Consider the following 12,488-nt stretch of genomic DNA (forward strand, 5'->3'; position numbering starts at 1 on the left):
CCCACCTGGGTGGTCCTCCATCTTCCATCTCAGGAGGCCTACAGACATGCAGAACCCTCAGCCACCTGACATAATCATAGTTGCTATCATCTTCAGCTTAGTGGGCCAGGCACTGTGATATGTGGAGTAGGTCCGTTCATTTGATCCCACAACAGAGCCGAGTGTAAGCTGTTATCATTCCCATTCCCATCTGTAGATTCACTCAACAAATAGTTACTGAGAAACTATGAACTTCTAAACTCTCTTTTCTGGCACTTAAAATCTTCGACAAACAAAAACTGTAAAGATTCTTGTCCTCCTAGAGTTTACTTTGGGAGGAAAGGGAGGACACAGACAAATAGAAAAAATAATAAAAACGTTAAGCGATACAGTATGTGGACAGTGCTGTGGGGGGGAAAAAAGAGGGGAAGGGGGATAGGGAGAAACAGGGTGTTGTCATTTTAAAATAAAGTGGTCAGGGAAGGTGTGACTGAGGAGACAGATGAGCAAAGACTTCAAGGAGGTGAGAGGTTTAGTATGGCCTAGGGAAGTGTTTTCCAGGTAGAGGGAACAGCAATGCAAAATCCTGAGGCAGGAGCGTCTCACTTGTTTGAGGAACAGCAAGGAGGCCAGTGGGCTGAGTGGAGGGAATTCGGGAGGTGTAGCAGAGATCAGATTGTCGAGGTAACCTTGCCTAGGGCCTCACAGGCCATTGCTAGAACATTGTCTTCTGCCCTGGTGAGAGGGGAGCCACTGCATGGTTTTGAGCAGAGGAGAGCCATGATCATCAGATAGGCTTGACTGCCATGTTGAGAGCAGATGGGGAGGGGGACCCAAGGTGGGCAATAGAAGCAGGGAGACCTGTTAAGAGGTTATTGCGATAACCGCGATGCGGAAACCGAGGCACGGAGAGGTGAAAGCAGAGGCGGCGGGTGGCACGGTGAGGGTTTGAATCCGCGCGCTCTGACTTCAGCCGGCTGCGCCCTCCGTTGGCCGCTCCGCACCCTGGTCCGTGGCGAGCAGCCAGGACCCGGAGCCCGTCGGACCCAGCGCCGCGCGTGCTTGTCTCCCTGCAGGGATCGCCGCCGGGGGCCGGGCGGCGCTGGACATCGTGCACCCGGTGCGCGTGGACGCGGGGGGCTCCTTCCTGTCCTACGAGCTGTGGCCGCGCGCGCTGCGCAAGCGGGACGTGGCCGCGCGCCGCGCCGCGCCCGCCTTCTACGAGCTGCAGTACCGCGGGCGCGAGCTGCGCTTCAACCTGACCGCCAACCCGCACCTGCTGGCGCCCGGCTTCGTGAGCGAGACGCGGCGGCGCGGCGGCCTGGGCCGCGCGCACATCCGGGCCCGCGCCCCCGCCTGCCACCTGCTGGGCGAGGTGCAGGACCCGGAGCTGGAGGGCGGCCTGGCAGCCGTCAGCGCCTGCGACGGCCTGGTGAGCGTGCGCAGGGTGGGCTGGCGGGACGCGGGATGCCCCCAGCCTGGCCACAGGCTTGCCTGGTGGCTTTGGCCAATTCGCTTTTCCTCTCTGAGCCTCAGTATTCACGCCTGTGTAATGGGAGTGACAACACAGGCCTCGTTGTTCCCTAGGACAGCGGTTCTCAAACTTTAGTGTGAGCCAGACTAACCCACAGGCTTTGTTAAAACAGTGTCTGATGGGATAGCTCGGGGCCAGACCCCAAAACTTGCACTTCTGACAATTTCTCAGATAATGTTGAAGCTGCAGGTCTGGAGAACCGACTCTGAGAACCGCTAGAGCAGGTAACTCAGAAAGCAGCTGAGCCCCTCTTCCTTTGGAGCATAAGTTAGGACTTTGTACCCCGACAGATCCCTTCAGGCTGCTCTTCTCCAGGACCCGCAGCCCTGCCTTTACCTTCCTCCCGGGAGAGCAGACCTCGGCCTCTCGGCTTCGTCGGGGTTGAAGGGACCGTTTGCAGCCCTGATCGCCTTCCTCTGCTTGAGTGCTGGGTTGGAGCTGCTCCCACTCCAGGCAGGATAAGGCCCCTTTCTGCTCTCAGTGGGTGGCCAGCCCTGCCCTCCCAGCTCCACCGGTGGGGTATGAAGAGTCGATGTGTGCACACTCTCCACTGTCTGCTGTTCCCAGGAGGGCCCTCTGCTCAGATTGCTCAAAAAGCCACGGGCTGTGGTAGGACAGTGCCTAATAACAACACAACAGCCCACATCACAGGCTGCAGGACGTCTGGGCCTTTGAGAACCTTTCTGCCCAGCAAAATTTCTGATTTATGCAGCCTGCATGTGTCCCTTTCCCTTACCGTTAATCTCATTGAGCCTCTGCAGCAGCTGTGCATATGGGCATTGTTCCATTTCACAGATAAGGAAACAGGCTCAGAGGAAGTTGCCCAAGGTCACCCAGCTATCCAGTGCTGGAATCTGTCTTCACACCCAGGTTTCCAGCCCCTGGAGCTGCTGAGGTACTTTATGGCACTCCAGGCTCTCTGGCCCTGTGTGGCCCCAAGGGCAGACTTGGTGCCAGTAGTGGGTATCCAGGGAGGTAAAACCTGGAGAGTTGGGGATGGTGCCTCAGCGGGTGTAGGCTGCTCAAAGATCCTTCCCAAGATATGCCCAAGGCACACCTGCCAGCTTCTGGCAGGCCCTGGGACCAGGGAAAAGGATGTCCTGGTGGCCATGGGCATCTCTGTGGCTTGGATGTAGGTGGAGCTGCTTTTGGAGTGATTTATTGCCTAAGAGAGCCTGAGAGCAGGTCAGACGCTATGGCCAGCTGGTAGAGGACACAATGGCTGGACATGGCTGGTGGGCAAAGGAGATGCAGTATGGCCTGGAGGCGGGCACAGTCTGCCCGGCTCAGGACGGCTGTTTGGGACTATGTGGAAGACGCCATCTTGTTACATTTGGACAAAGACCCATTTCACACTCCTAATGGGGTGAGGGGTGTGGTGGGTGTGTGGAGCAGCTTCCTGGGAGTGGCAGCTTCTGAGCTCAGCCTGGAAGCTTTTGACTGTGTGAAATGGCAGGGAAGGACATTCCAGGCAGACAGTACAGAGTGAACAAAGGCTCAGAGAGAGAAAGTGCAGTGTGTCCAGGGTCAGTCAGGGGTGGTGGGAGCAGTGTGGGCTCAGCTGGGCAGGACGGGCCTCTGGGAAGAGCAGCTGAGTGCCAGCCCTCCCCGTGGGACCTTGGTGCTTCTTCCCCAGAAAGGTGTGTTCCAGCTCTCCGACGAGCACTACTTCATTGAGCCCCTGGACGGTGTCCCAGCCCAGCCTGGCCGTGCCCAGCCCCATGTGATATACAAGCGCCAAGCCCCTGAGAGGCGAACAGAGCCAGGTGACTCCAGGGCTCCAGGCACCTGTGGGGTGCAAGGTATGTTCCTCTGCCGCCAGCTCTGGGGTAAGAGATGGGCCCGGGAACATGGAGGTCCTTTCTAGAAGCCTCTCTCAACATCCCCATGCCTGGGTCCCCTTGGGCCAAAGAGACACAGAGAGACTGACAGACGTATCGTCATAACCTGTGCCCTCCAAGTGTGCCATGGGCCTGAGGCATGTCAAGCCTGCCCCAGCTGACCCCCTGCATCAACCCCCTGACCCCTCTTGCTACTACCTCGCCTACCTCCCCCACTGGAGGATCAGCCTCTCCCTACCCCCTACCCCCTCATTTTCTGTAGCACCTCCAGCTCACCAACCATTCTTCCTCAAGTGTCCAGGCAAGGCCGGGCCATACCCAGCCCCTGCAGGGCAGCTAGCCAGGAGCCTCCCTCCCCTCCCCACTCTGGTCCACCCCAGAATAGCTAACCTTTATTAATGGGGACCTAGAGTGTGGCATCAGCACCTCTTCTGCAGAGTGGCCATAGTGCTGGCCAGTTCAGGTAAGGAGCTGCCCATGAAGGGCTGTAGGGGTTTGGAGACTGCTTGGCTAGCACCCCAACCTCATAAGCTGCCCACAGATCAGGGACTCTCTCTGCTGGAACAGATATCCACAGAGGCATGCTTCTTGGCCTCAGTTTCCCTAGCTTCTAAGATGTGCTTACTCGTCTGATGTGGGGGCAGCCTGGGGCAGTAGAACAGGTCTCCGGTAGGGTCAGCCGGGCTCGGTCCTGGCCAGGCTCCCCAGGCTGGGGGTTAGGCCACGAGGTCTGCAGGTGCTGGGATGTGCTAACCCCCCAGTGGGGGAGAGAGCAACTTGGGGAGATAGGGGCCCCGGAGTCATCATGTGCGCACAGTGCTTTATTGCATTCGTATCTACCATTTCATTGACCCCCGGAGGTCATCCTCTGAGGTTGTTTATACTTGGGGATCCCAGGGTCAGAGAAGGGAAGTGACCAGTTAGGGTCATATGGCACAGGTCTGGGGCAGAGCCACGATGGGAGTCCAGGCCTATTGCCTCTGATCCCAGCACTCTTCCTGCTGCCCCAGAGACAGCTCGCTGAGGAGAGGCCCTTGAGACGTGTGCCCTGGGCCCTTCTACTGGCAGCTAACCCCCACCCCATCTGGGGCCCACAGCGTCCCCAGAGCTGGAACCCCGACGTGAGCGTTGGGAGCAGCGGCAGCAGTGGCGGCAGCAGCGGCCAAGGCGTCTACACCAGCGCTCAGTCAGCAAAGAGAAGTGGGTGGAGACCCTGGTGGTAGCTGACGCCAAAATGGTGGAGTACCATGGGCAGCCACATGTCGAGAGCTACGTGCTGACCATCATGAACATGGTGAGGCTGCTTCAGGCTGTGGGCAGTGGTGGGTGGGGAGGGCCTCCGGGGGGTGGTGTTGGCAGGGTACAGAGGCTGGGTGTAGGGCGTGCTCTGGCTCTCACATTGACCACCCAAAGCAGAAGAAACAGCCTCCAAGCTCTTGAGTCCAGGAGGGTGTGGGGGCCCCTTAGGGAGTCGCTAGGAGAGAGCCTGGGCAGAGGTGGGGCCGTCAGGGCTGCTGTGAAGACACCATTGGGTGTCATACCACCTCACTGGCTCAGCTGGCATTTGGGAGGCTGCCTCTACCTGCTGTCAGGACTGGAGCTGGGGGAGGGGAGTCCAAGGTAGCCATGAGCCTGTGCCTGTATGCGAGAGTTCGTAGACAGGTTGGTTCATTCATACCGCTCTGAACAGACCCCTCCCTCCTTTGTGCCAGGACCTGTGCTGGGCACTGGGGACAGAAGTGCCCAATCACACCAGGCCTGGCCTGAGACACCAGCATGCATTAGAGTTAGAAGGATCTGTTTAGTTCTGCAGTCTACTAGCTGGTGACCTTGGGCAAGCCACTTTACCTGTCTGAGCCTCATCTTCTCATCTGTGAACTGGGGATGACAATGATACCTTATGGGGTTGGTATACTGCTCTTGACACCATGGGACAGTTGAGATAACTAGGCCCTGAGAGGGTGAGTGACTTGCCCAGGTCACAGAGAGGCAGGGCAGAGCTGGATAGGAGCCCAGGTCTTCCAAGTCCTACCTGGGGCACTGTGGCTGATTGGAGCTGGTGATTGCTGGAGCTGACTGCGGTGCCAGCCACTCCGACCCTGCTACTATCCCGGGTATGCAGGTGGGAGGCCTCAGGCTGCCTAGCTGCTTTCTGCCACTCCGTAGGAGAAAAGATCTCTGCCCTTGGCATCCTTGGCAGGCCACCCAGTGGGCAGGCCACTGGACAACGGTGTGTCTCTCCTGGGCTGGGTGGTTGAGGGCAGGGCAAGGGACGTGTGCTCTACAGCCAGATGATGTTTAAGGGTTGCACTGGGGCCAGGGTCATATGCTGCTTCCTGTGTGTGAGCCCCTCACCTCCTGCATCCCCCAAGGAAGTGCCCTCTGAGGTTGTCTGGTGTCTGGCCACCCTTTTTTTTTTGAGGAAGATTAGCCCTGAGCTAACTGCTGCCAACCCTCCTCTTTTTGCTGAAGAGGACTGGCCCTGAGCTAACGTCCATGCCCATCTTCCTCTACTTTATATGTGGGACGCTTACCATAGGATGGCTTGCCAAGCAGTGCCATGTCCGCACCCAGGATCCGGGCCGCCGAAGTGGAACGTGCACACTTAACCCCTGAGCCGCCAGGCCGGCCCTCTCTGGGCAACCATTTGATATCTGTGAAGCCTGGGCTCGGAGGAAGGAAGAAGCTCCATCCATGGTCATCAGGGTCCACTGCTCCAGTCTCATCGGCAAGCTCAGCTTTGGGCCAGTTCTTGCTTGACTTGGCCACCTTGTTGGCTTCTTGCTCCTTATGAAATAAAAGCCACAGCCTTCTGCCTGGCACTTGAGGCCTCTCAGGCCCAGCCAAGCCTCTGTTTAGCCTCATCTGCCCAGGGAGGGGAACCACTAAAGGCCAGGGCTCGAGGAGGACTGTTGCTGGACAGCAGGGCCTGGGCCCTGGGCTGGGGAGTGGGTATGGCCAGGTTCCCAGGCCATGAGTCCTCTCCCTCCCATTCTCACCACTCGGGGCTCAGCCTGAAGGAGGCCAGGAGCTTGGCTGGAGCCACCAATGGTTAACTGGGTTCATCTCACCTCAGCTTCTCTGAGTGTTCCCAGTGGGCCAGGTACTGAACCCCTCAGGCTCCCCCATGACATCCCATAGATGACAGGGACCAGGCATTTGGCCCCAGGGCCTAGCCCCTTCTTGCCTTCCCATCCAGGCTCACAGGACCCACACATTCACTTGCTGAGCCCCATCTTGGAGGAAGGGGGGTCTGGCTGTCATGTTTACCTGCCCTGGATCATATCAGCCTTTCCTGAGCTGGCAAGTCCAGCATTGGTTAGGATAGAATTGGGCACCTATGAGCCTCACAGTGCTAGACACCATGGGGAGGCAGTAGGACTCGGCAGGGGCAAAGGATGGCATGTAGCCAGCGTCTGAGAAGGGCTGGAGCCTTGCGAACACCTCCTTCTTGCCCAGTGTTCTACACCCACTGCCTCATCTAAGCCTCACCCCAATTTTATAGTTGAGGGAACAAAAGTTCAGAGAGGCCAAGAGACTTGCTCAAGGTCACACAGCTAGTAAGTGGCAGAGCTGGGACTGGAGCTCAGGCCTCTCTGCCTGCAAAGCCCGACTCTGCCCTCTGTGCCCCTTAACCTGCCCCAGAGAGGGGCAGCTGGGTAACTGTGGGGGCTGGAGTGGGCTAGAACCGTGGGGGAACAGAGTGGTGGGGATGGGGAGAACTTACCCGCTTCTTCCCTCTGGAGCGGAAGTTTGTTCATCTAACACACACTCGCTGGGTGCCAGCTCTGCGCCAAGGGTAAGGTCACGGATGTATAAGAATAGGATCCTGTGCTCGGGAAACTGCCTGACTGTAGCATTTCCCAAAGAATATTCCAGGAAGTACTTCTTCCAGGGGATGCTAATAAGTGTTCTGTGAAAAAAGATGTCACTGTTGAAGAAGTTTGGCAACACAGGGTTAAAAAAAGGAACACAGTCTTGTTTACTGCAAGACTTTTCAGAACTGTCAAAGCTAATATGCCCCTCAAAGCCCTAAGAGAGTAGGCAGGCACCGTTTTCGAAACTTAGGAAGTAAGAGCAGGGGTGTTGGGGCAGTCCTGCCTGGGTTCTGACCCTCGCTTCACCCTCTCTTGGAATCTCAGTTTCTTCATCTGTGGAAGGGGAGGGTTGTGCCTGCCTTGGAAGTAGGAAGGTGAAATGGGCTAATGCGCACAAAGCTCCCAGCACGAGGACAGTACGGGTTAGGCTCCGTCAGTGTTAGTTGCGGCTGTTAGGGCTGCTGTAGCATCTGCCCTCCAGCCCCACAGCCACCTTCGGGACAGCCTTACTCCTCTCTCCAAGGGCCTCCTGCAAGCCCTAATTTGTCAGTGTTGTCTCTGTGCCACTGAGTCTGGGAGCTCAGGTGGGTCTGCTCCAAGCCTAGCAAGACAGGCCCCCAGCCTACCCCATTTTGCATCCCCAATTCTGTTCATGCTCTCTGTAGTCACAGGCCCTTTTTGAGTGGCTTGTGTCATACTGTCAGCTCACTGGGAGCTTATGGTTACCTGTGACACCCAGATCTTACTTTCACAAACACTGCACACCCCAGGCTTGCTCTCTGGTCCTGCACCAGGACAGGGCTCAACTTCCCTGGGTATCGTTTATCCAGTGGAAACACCCCACACTGACCTCAGGCCATTAACAGACACTCCTTGGTTGAGGTGGTCAACCATTTACGACTCTGCCTCCTTCCAGTGCCTCCCAGTGCCCGTTTTGCCTCCATACTTCTTGGGAGGCAGTGAGAGGTGTTAGAAGCATGGAGGGAGGGGCTTTGGTGGCACAAAGATGCCCCCAGCCCTCACTCAGGATATAGGGTAGGCCAGATGGGGCAGGTTTCAGCAGACCCTCAGGGTTTCTCATCCTCCAGAGCCACTTTCCTGGGGGCTGCTGCCAAGTTCACCTGACTGTAGTCTAGGAAAGACTTGTTCTTTTACTCTTTCTCCAGGTTACTTTTCTCATTTTCCTGTTTCTTTAAAATAAGATAATTCATTAGAAATACTTAGCAAGTGCTCAAGATTCATTCATTCATTCAGCCACTATTTCTTCAGTGCCCATCAGGTGCCAGGTACCAAATGGATCACTGTGGCTGTAAGAGGGAGCCCACACAGACACAGCCTTCGGTCCCATGGAGCTTATGGGGGACATAGACGTTAATGAAACCATCACTTTAATGAATATGAAGGTGCAATGGCAGAGGGTGCTAGGAAGGACAAGTTCATTGTGCTTCGGGAGTGTTGGGTAAAATAAAGGCTCCCAAGAAGACATGGTGGAGGGTTGAGAGCTCATAGGAGGGTAGGAGATAACTTGGGAAAGATGAGAGGGAAGGTCAGAGGGCAAAGCATCTGCAAAGACCCTGGGGTAGGAAGAATCATGGGATTCCAAGAGAAAGCCACAGTGGTTGGAGCCAGGGACTGAGAGGGCATGGGAAAGAGTGAGGCCAGAGAGGCGGGCAGGGGCCAGACCACACTGGCCTGTTGGCCAGGGCCAGGATTTCTGTCCTCACCTTGTGGACAGCGAAGGGCTACCTACTGCCTTAAGCAAAGGCGTGGTGATTGGGTTTGCATTTCAATGACAGATGACTGAGCTGCTAGGCTGCAGGTGGGCTGGAGGGCCAGAGTGTTTGGGGACACCTGTCAGGAGACCTTGAGAGCTGGCCAGACGAGATGCTGGTGCCCTGGACTGGGCTGTGGCGTTGGAGATGGAGAGAAGAGGTGGATTCAGGCGAAGTTTAAGAGGCAAAATCGGTTGGATGTGAGGAGGAAGGGGGTGTGTGGAGGCTTGTGTGGGGGTGTGGACGGAGGCGCAGGGCGTCACTGTCTTCACCATTCTTGACTTGGGTTCTGAAAGTGTAATTCATGCCCATTATCAGGGGCTTTTGTACCCTCTTAAGAGTCTGCATTTTGTCCATTCCTGTTCAAGTATGATTTTTCTTGATGGAATTGCTAGAAGCCAACTTGCAACTGGCCTGTCCTGCTGTCTCTGCCCGCCAGGAACCTGACACCTGTCCCCAGTCATGGGCTGGCCTCTTTCTTGTTCTGAGGGAGCTTTAAAAGAGCAAAGAACTTTCCCCACCCACTTCCTGGCACCTCGGTGCACCATCCATCTTTAGGGGTGGCCGACTCTGAGGGGCTGAGTGGGGAGCCCTCGTGCAGCCGTGGGGGCCACTGACGGACCGCGCCTGCCCCTTTGGCCCCACCAAAGATGGAATAGCAGGGCAGTGGGGAGACTCCACGAGCCTGCGCCCACTGCACCCCTCCCGCAGGCTCTGCCCAGGTCTCACACCTCACAGGAGTTCTACATCCCTGGATGCTGGTCCCCTGGGCAGGAGGGGGCTGCAGGGCTGTCTCAGCCCAGGGCAGAGTAGGCAAACTAGGACCCTGAGATGGGTCAGGGGGCCAGCATTTGTCGGTGTGAGTTGGCATTGGTACTTAAGCAGATCCCAAACAGGTGCTCAGGATTGGCCTGGACCAGGGAGGGGCCTGGGAGGCCCTGTGGTGCTCCCCAGTTCTGCCGTTGCGGGGTTGGGGAAGCGTGTGTGCATGTCATCCATGGGCACGTGTGCACGCACTATCCGTGTGCCCAGCCTGCGTGCACTCAGTGAGCTCTCCTGTGTGTGAACGTGGATGTGCATCCCTCCGGGTGGGTTGGAGGTGGACAGTGGCTGCCCATATCCTGTATCCAGGGTGACAGCTTGACCCCCATCTCTTGGGCAGGTGGCTGGCCTTTTTCATGATCCCAGCATTGGGAACCCCATCCACATCACCATCGTGCGCCTGGTCCTGCTGGAAGATGAGGAGGTGAGAATTCCTGTGGCCCCACGTTGCCCTTGGGATGGGCATTGGCTGCCAGAGCTCCTCTGTCGTGTTATCTGAGCTACACTGTGTGGGAGGGTACAGCGAGGGCCTCTTTGGGCCAGGAAGTGTCACTGTCACCCCCAAGTCTCTGGCTGACCCTTTCTCAGGTTCCCCCTGAGACGTGCCTGCAGGAGGGGTGGTCAGACTGGAAGCTGGACTGGGGCCACAAGGCTGGCAGCTTGTCCTCCCTTTTCCCCGCCTTTGCCTCTGTCTCCTGCCTTTGTCGGGAGTAGAATTGGGCCTAACCCTTCAGAGCCCAGGGGGAGGCGTGAGTGACTATGCTCTCTGCCCCTAGAAGGACCTAAAGATCACACACCATGCGGACAACACCCTGAGGAGCTTCTGCAAGTGGCAGAAAAGCATCAACATGAAGGGGGACGCCCACCCACTGCACCACGATACTGCCATCCTGCTCACCAGGTGCTGCCCGCTGCAGAGGGACAGGCGGGAGTGGGGCCAGGAGAGCCTGGTTCGGAGTGGGGTGCTACCTGACTGACCCTCAGGGAGAAGCCCCAGGAAGAGGGGAGACAGCCGTGTCTCAGGGAGCCTCACTTTGAGGAGAGTTTACACACCTTTGACCCAAGGCTCGATTCTGTCAGCACTGGGGAGATCTTTTTACATTGAAATAATTGTGGGTTCATGCAGTTGTCAGAAATAATACACAGAGATGTCTGTACCCTTCGTCTCGTTTTCCCCGATGGTAATTTCTGGCCTAACTATAGTGCACGCACAGCCAGGACATGGACACTGACACAATCCTCAGACCTCACTCAGATTTCACCAGTTTTACACACACAGGTGTGTGTGTGTATTCAGTTCTATGCAGTTCTATCACATGTGTAAGTTCCTGTATCCACAACCACAGTCTAGAGACAGAACAGTTCCATTAGAAAGCTCTCTCATGCTCTTCTGTAGCCAAGGCCACCTAACTGCCCTATCCTACCCCCCCACGCCTCAACCCCAGCCTCTGACAGCTGCGCATCTGTTCAGAGGTAGTATTGTTGAACTCCAGGTAGAGTCGTTTTCCTTCCACTGAGCTCTGGCAGCTTCTGTCAGCACCCTCGCTGGGACAGTAACCAAAATTTTCTGCTCCACAGGCCCAAATAGGTGTCCTGTGTGAGTGAGGGCATCTGCTTCCCACATGGCTGCTGGCCTGGTCTTGGGGTGATGGGAGGGCATCCTTCTCGCTCCTCACTCCCTTGGGGTCAGCAGGAGCCCTTCCTTGGTCCCCTCAGCTCGGCTGGGCCTGGCACCTGGCTAGGTCACCCTGAGGGCCCCTTCTCTATGTGTGTGCAGGAAGGACCTGTGTGCAGCCATGAACCAGCCCTGCGAGACCCTGGGCCTGTCTCATGTGGCGGGCATGTGCCAGCCACATCGCAGCTGCAGTGTTAACGAGGACACAGGCCTGCCCCTGGCCTTCACCGTGGCCCACGAGCTTGGGCACAGGTACCTCACCCGCCCCCCACTGCCACACTAAGAACCCAGCTTCACTTCCCAACCTAGGGGCACCAGTCAGCCAGGCCTGGTCCACAAAATCCCGGGGGAGGAAGCCCTGACTTGGCATGGCCACATGCTGTCCTTGCACTGTCATTTCCTTCCCCCCGACCCCAAGTCAGGCTACTTCCTTGTTAAACAGGAGAGAGGCCCACCAGGGTGCCTCTGGGGCTGGCCTGGAGTAAGTCTTATTTGAAGCGGGGCTGGGATAGGCCAGAAAGTCACCATAGGTCTTTGGCTATCCCTCCCCGTTGCCCTCAGTGCTTGCATTTTTCACTCTTGGTCCCCACTACACCCCTATTCCTGATTGCTCTGTGACCCTAGGCAAGTGCCCTGCCCTCTCTGGGTCTCTGTGTGCTCCCTGTTGTTTGAGGGGGTTGGATTCAGTGATGTCCAAGGCTCCCTCTATCTGACACCTGCATGAGACTCTCATGTTGAAATGTGGACCACACCCCCAGCCATCTGTGCCAGGCTGTTTAACTGGGGAACATGGCAGCATCTCAGACTGTCCAGGAGCCAGTGAGGGCAGGCTTACAGAGAGTTCTCTTGGTCAGAGGTTTTGGGGTCATCATTCAGATGCTCTGGGCTTCCTGAGTGACAGCCATGTGTGCAGGGCTTTGAACCCGCCTGTGACGATAGAAAGAGTCCTTGGCCCCAAATCTGCCATTTCCTGGCTGTGTTACCTTGGCTGGTGCTTTAGCCTCTCTGAGCCTCTCTCCAGGAGTAATAATGCTGCACTGGGCAATT

The 12,488-nt window shown here is 56.9% G+C and overlaps 1 protein-coding gene across 3 annotated transcripts in view; it reads left to right on the forward strand.

The window, feature by feature from the left end:
* ADAMTS7 (ADAM metallopeptidase with thrombospondin type 1 motif 7) overlaps positions 1-12,488 on the forward strand; it is a 46,974-nt gene that overhangs the window by 7,651 nt on the left and 26,835 nt on the right. For 2 of the 3 annotated variants that reach the window (XR_011498190.1, XM_044763766.2), the window contains 6 exons: positions 1,056-1,411; positions 3,150-3,315; positions 4,452-4,648; positions 10,107-10,190; positions 10,543-10,667; positions 11,544-11,693. Coding sequence is in view for 2 of the 3 variants with exons in the window: in XM_044763766.2 (XP_044619701.2) it covers positions 1,056-1,411; positions 3,150-3,315; positions 4,452-4,648; positions 10,107-10,190; positions 10,543-10,667; positions 11,544-11,693 (1,078 nt within the window). In the remaining variant the exon portion in view is untranslated. The remainder of the gene's footprint in view (positions 1-1,055; positions 1,412-3,149; positions 3,316-4,451; positions 4,649-10,106; positions 10,191-10,542; positions 10,668-11,543; positions 11,694-12,488) is intronic. The other variant, XM_070497452.1, reaches the window with a different exon arrangement.

This window comes from Equus asinus, chromosome 2 (assembly GCF_041296235.1).
Source record: "Equus asinus isolate D_3611 breed Donkey chromosome 2, EquAss-T2T_v2, whole genome shotgun sequence".
Taxonomy (NCBI): Eukaryota; Metazoa; Chordata; class Mammalia; order Perissodactyla; family Equidae; genus Equus; species Equus asinus.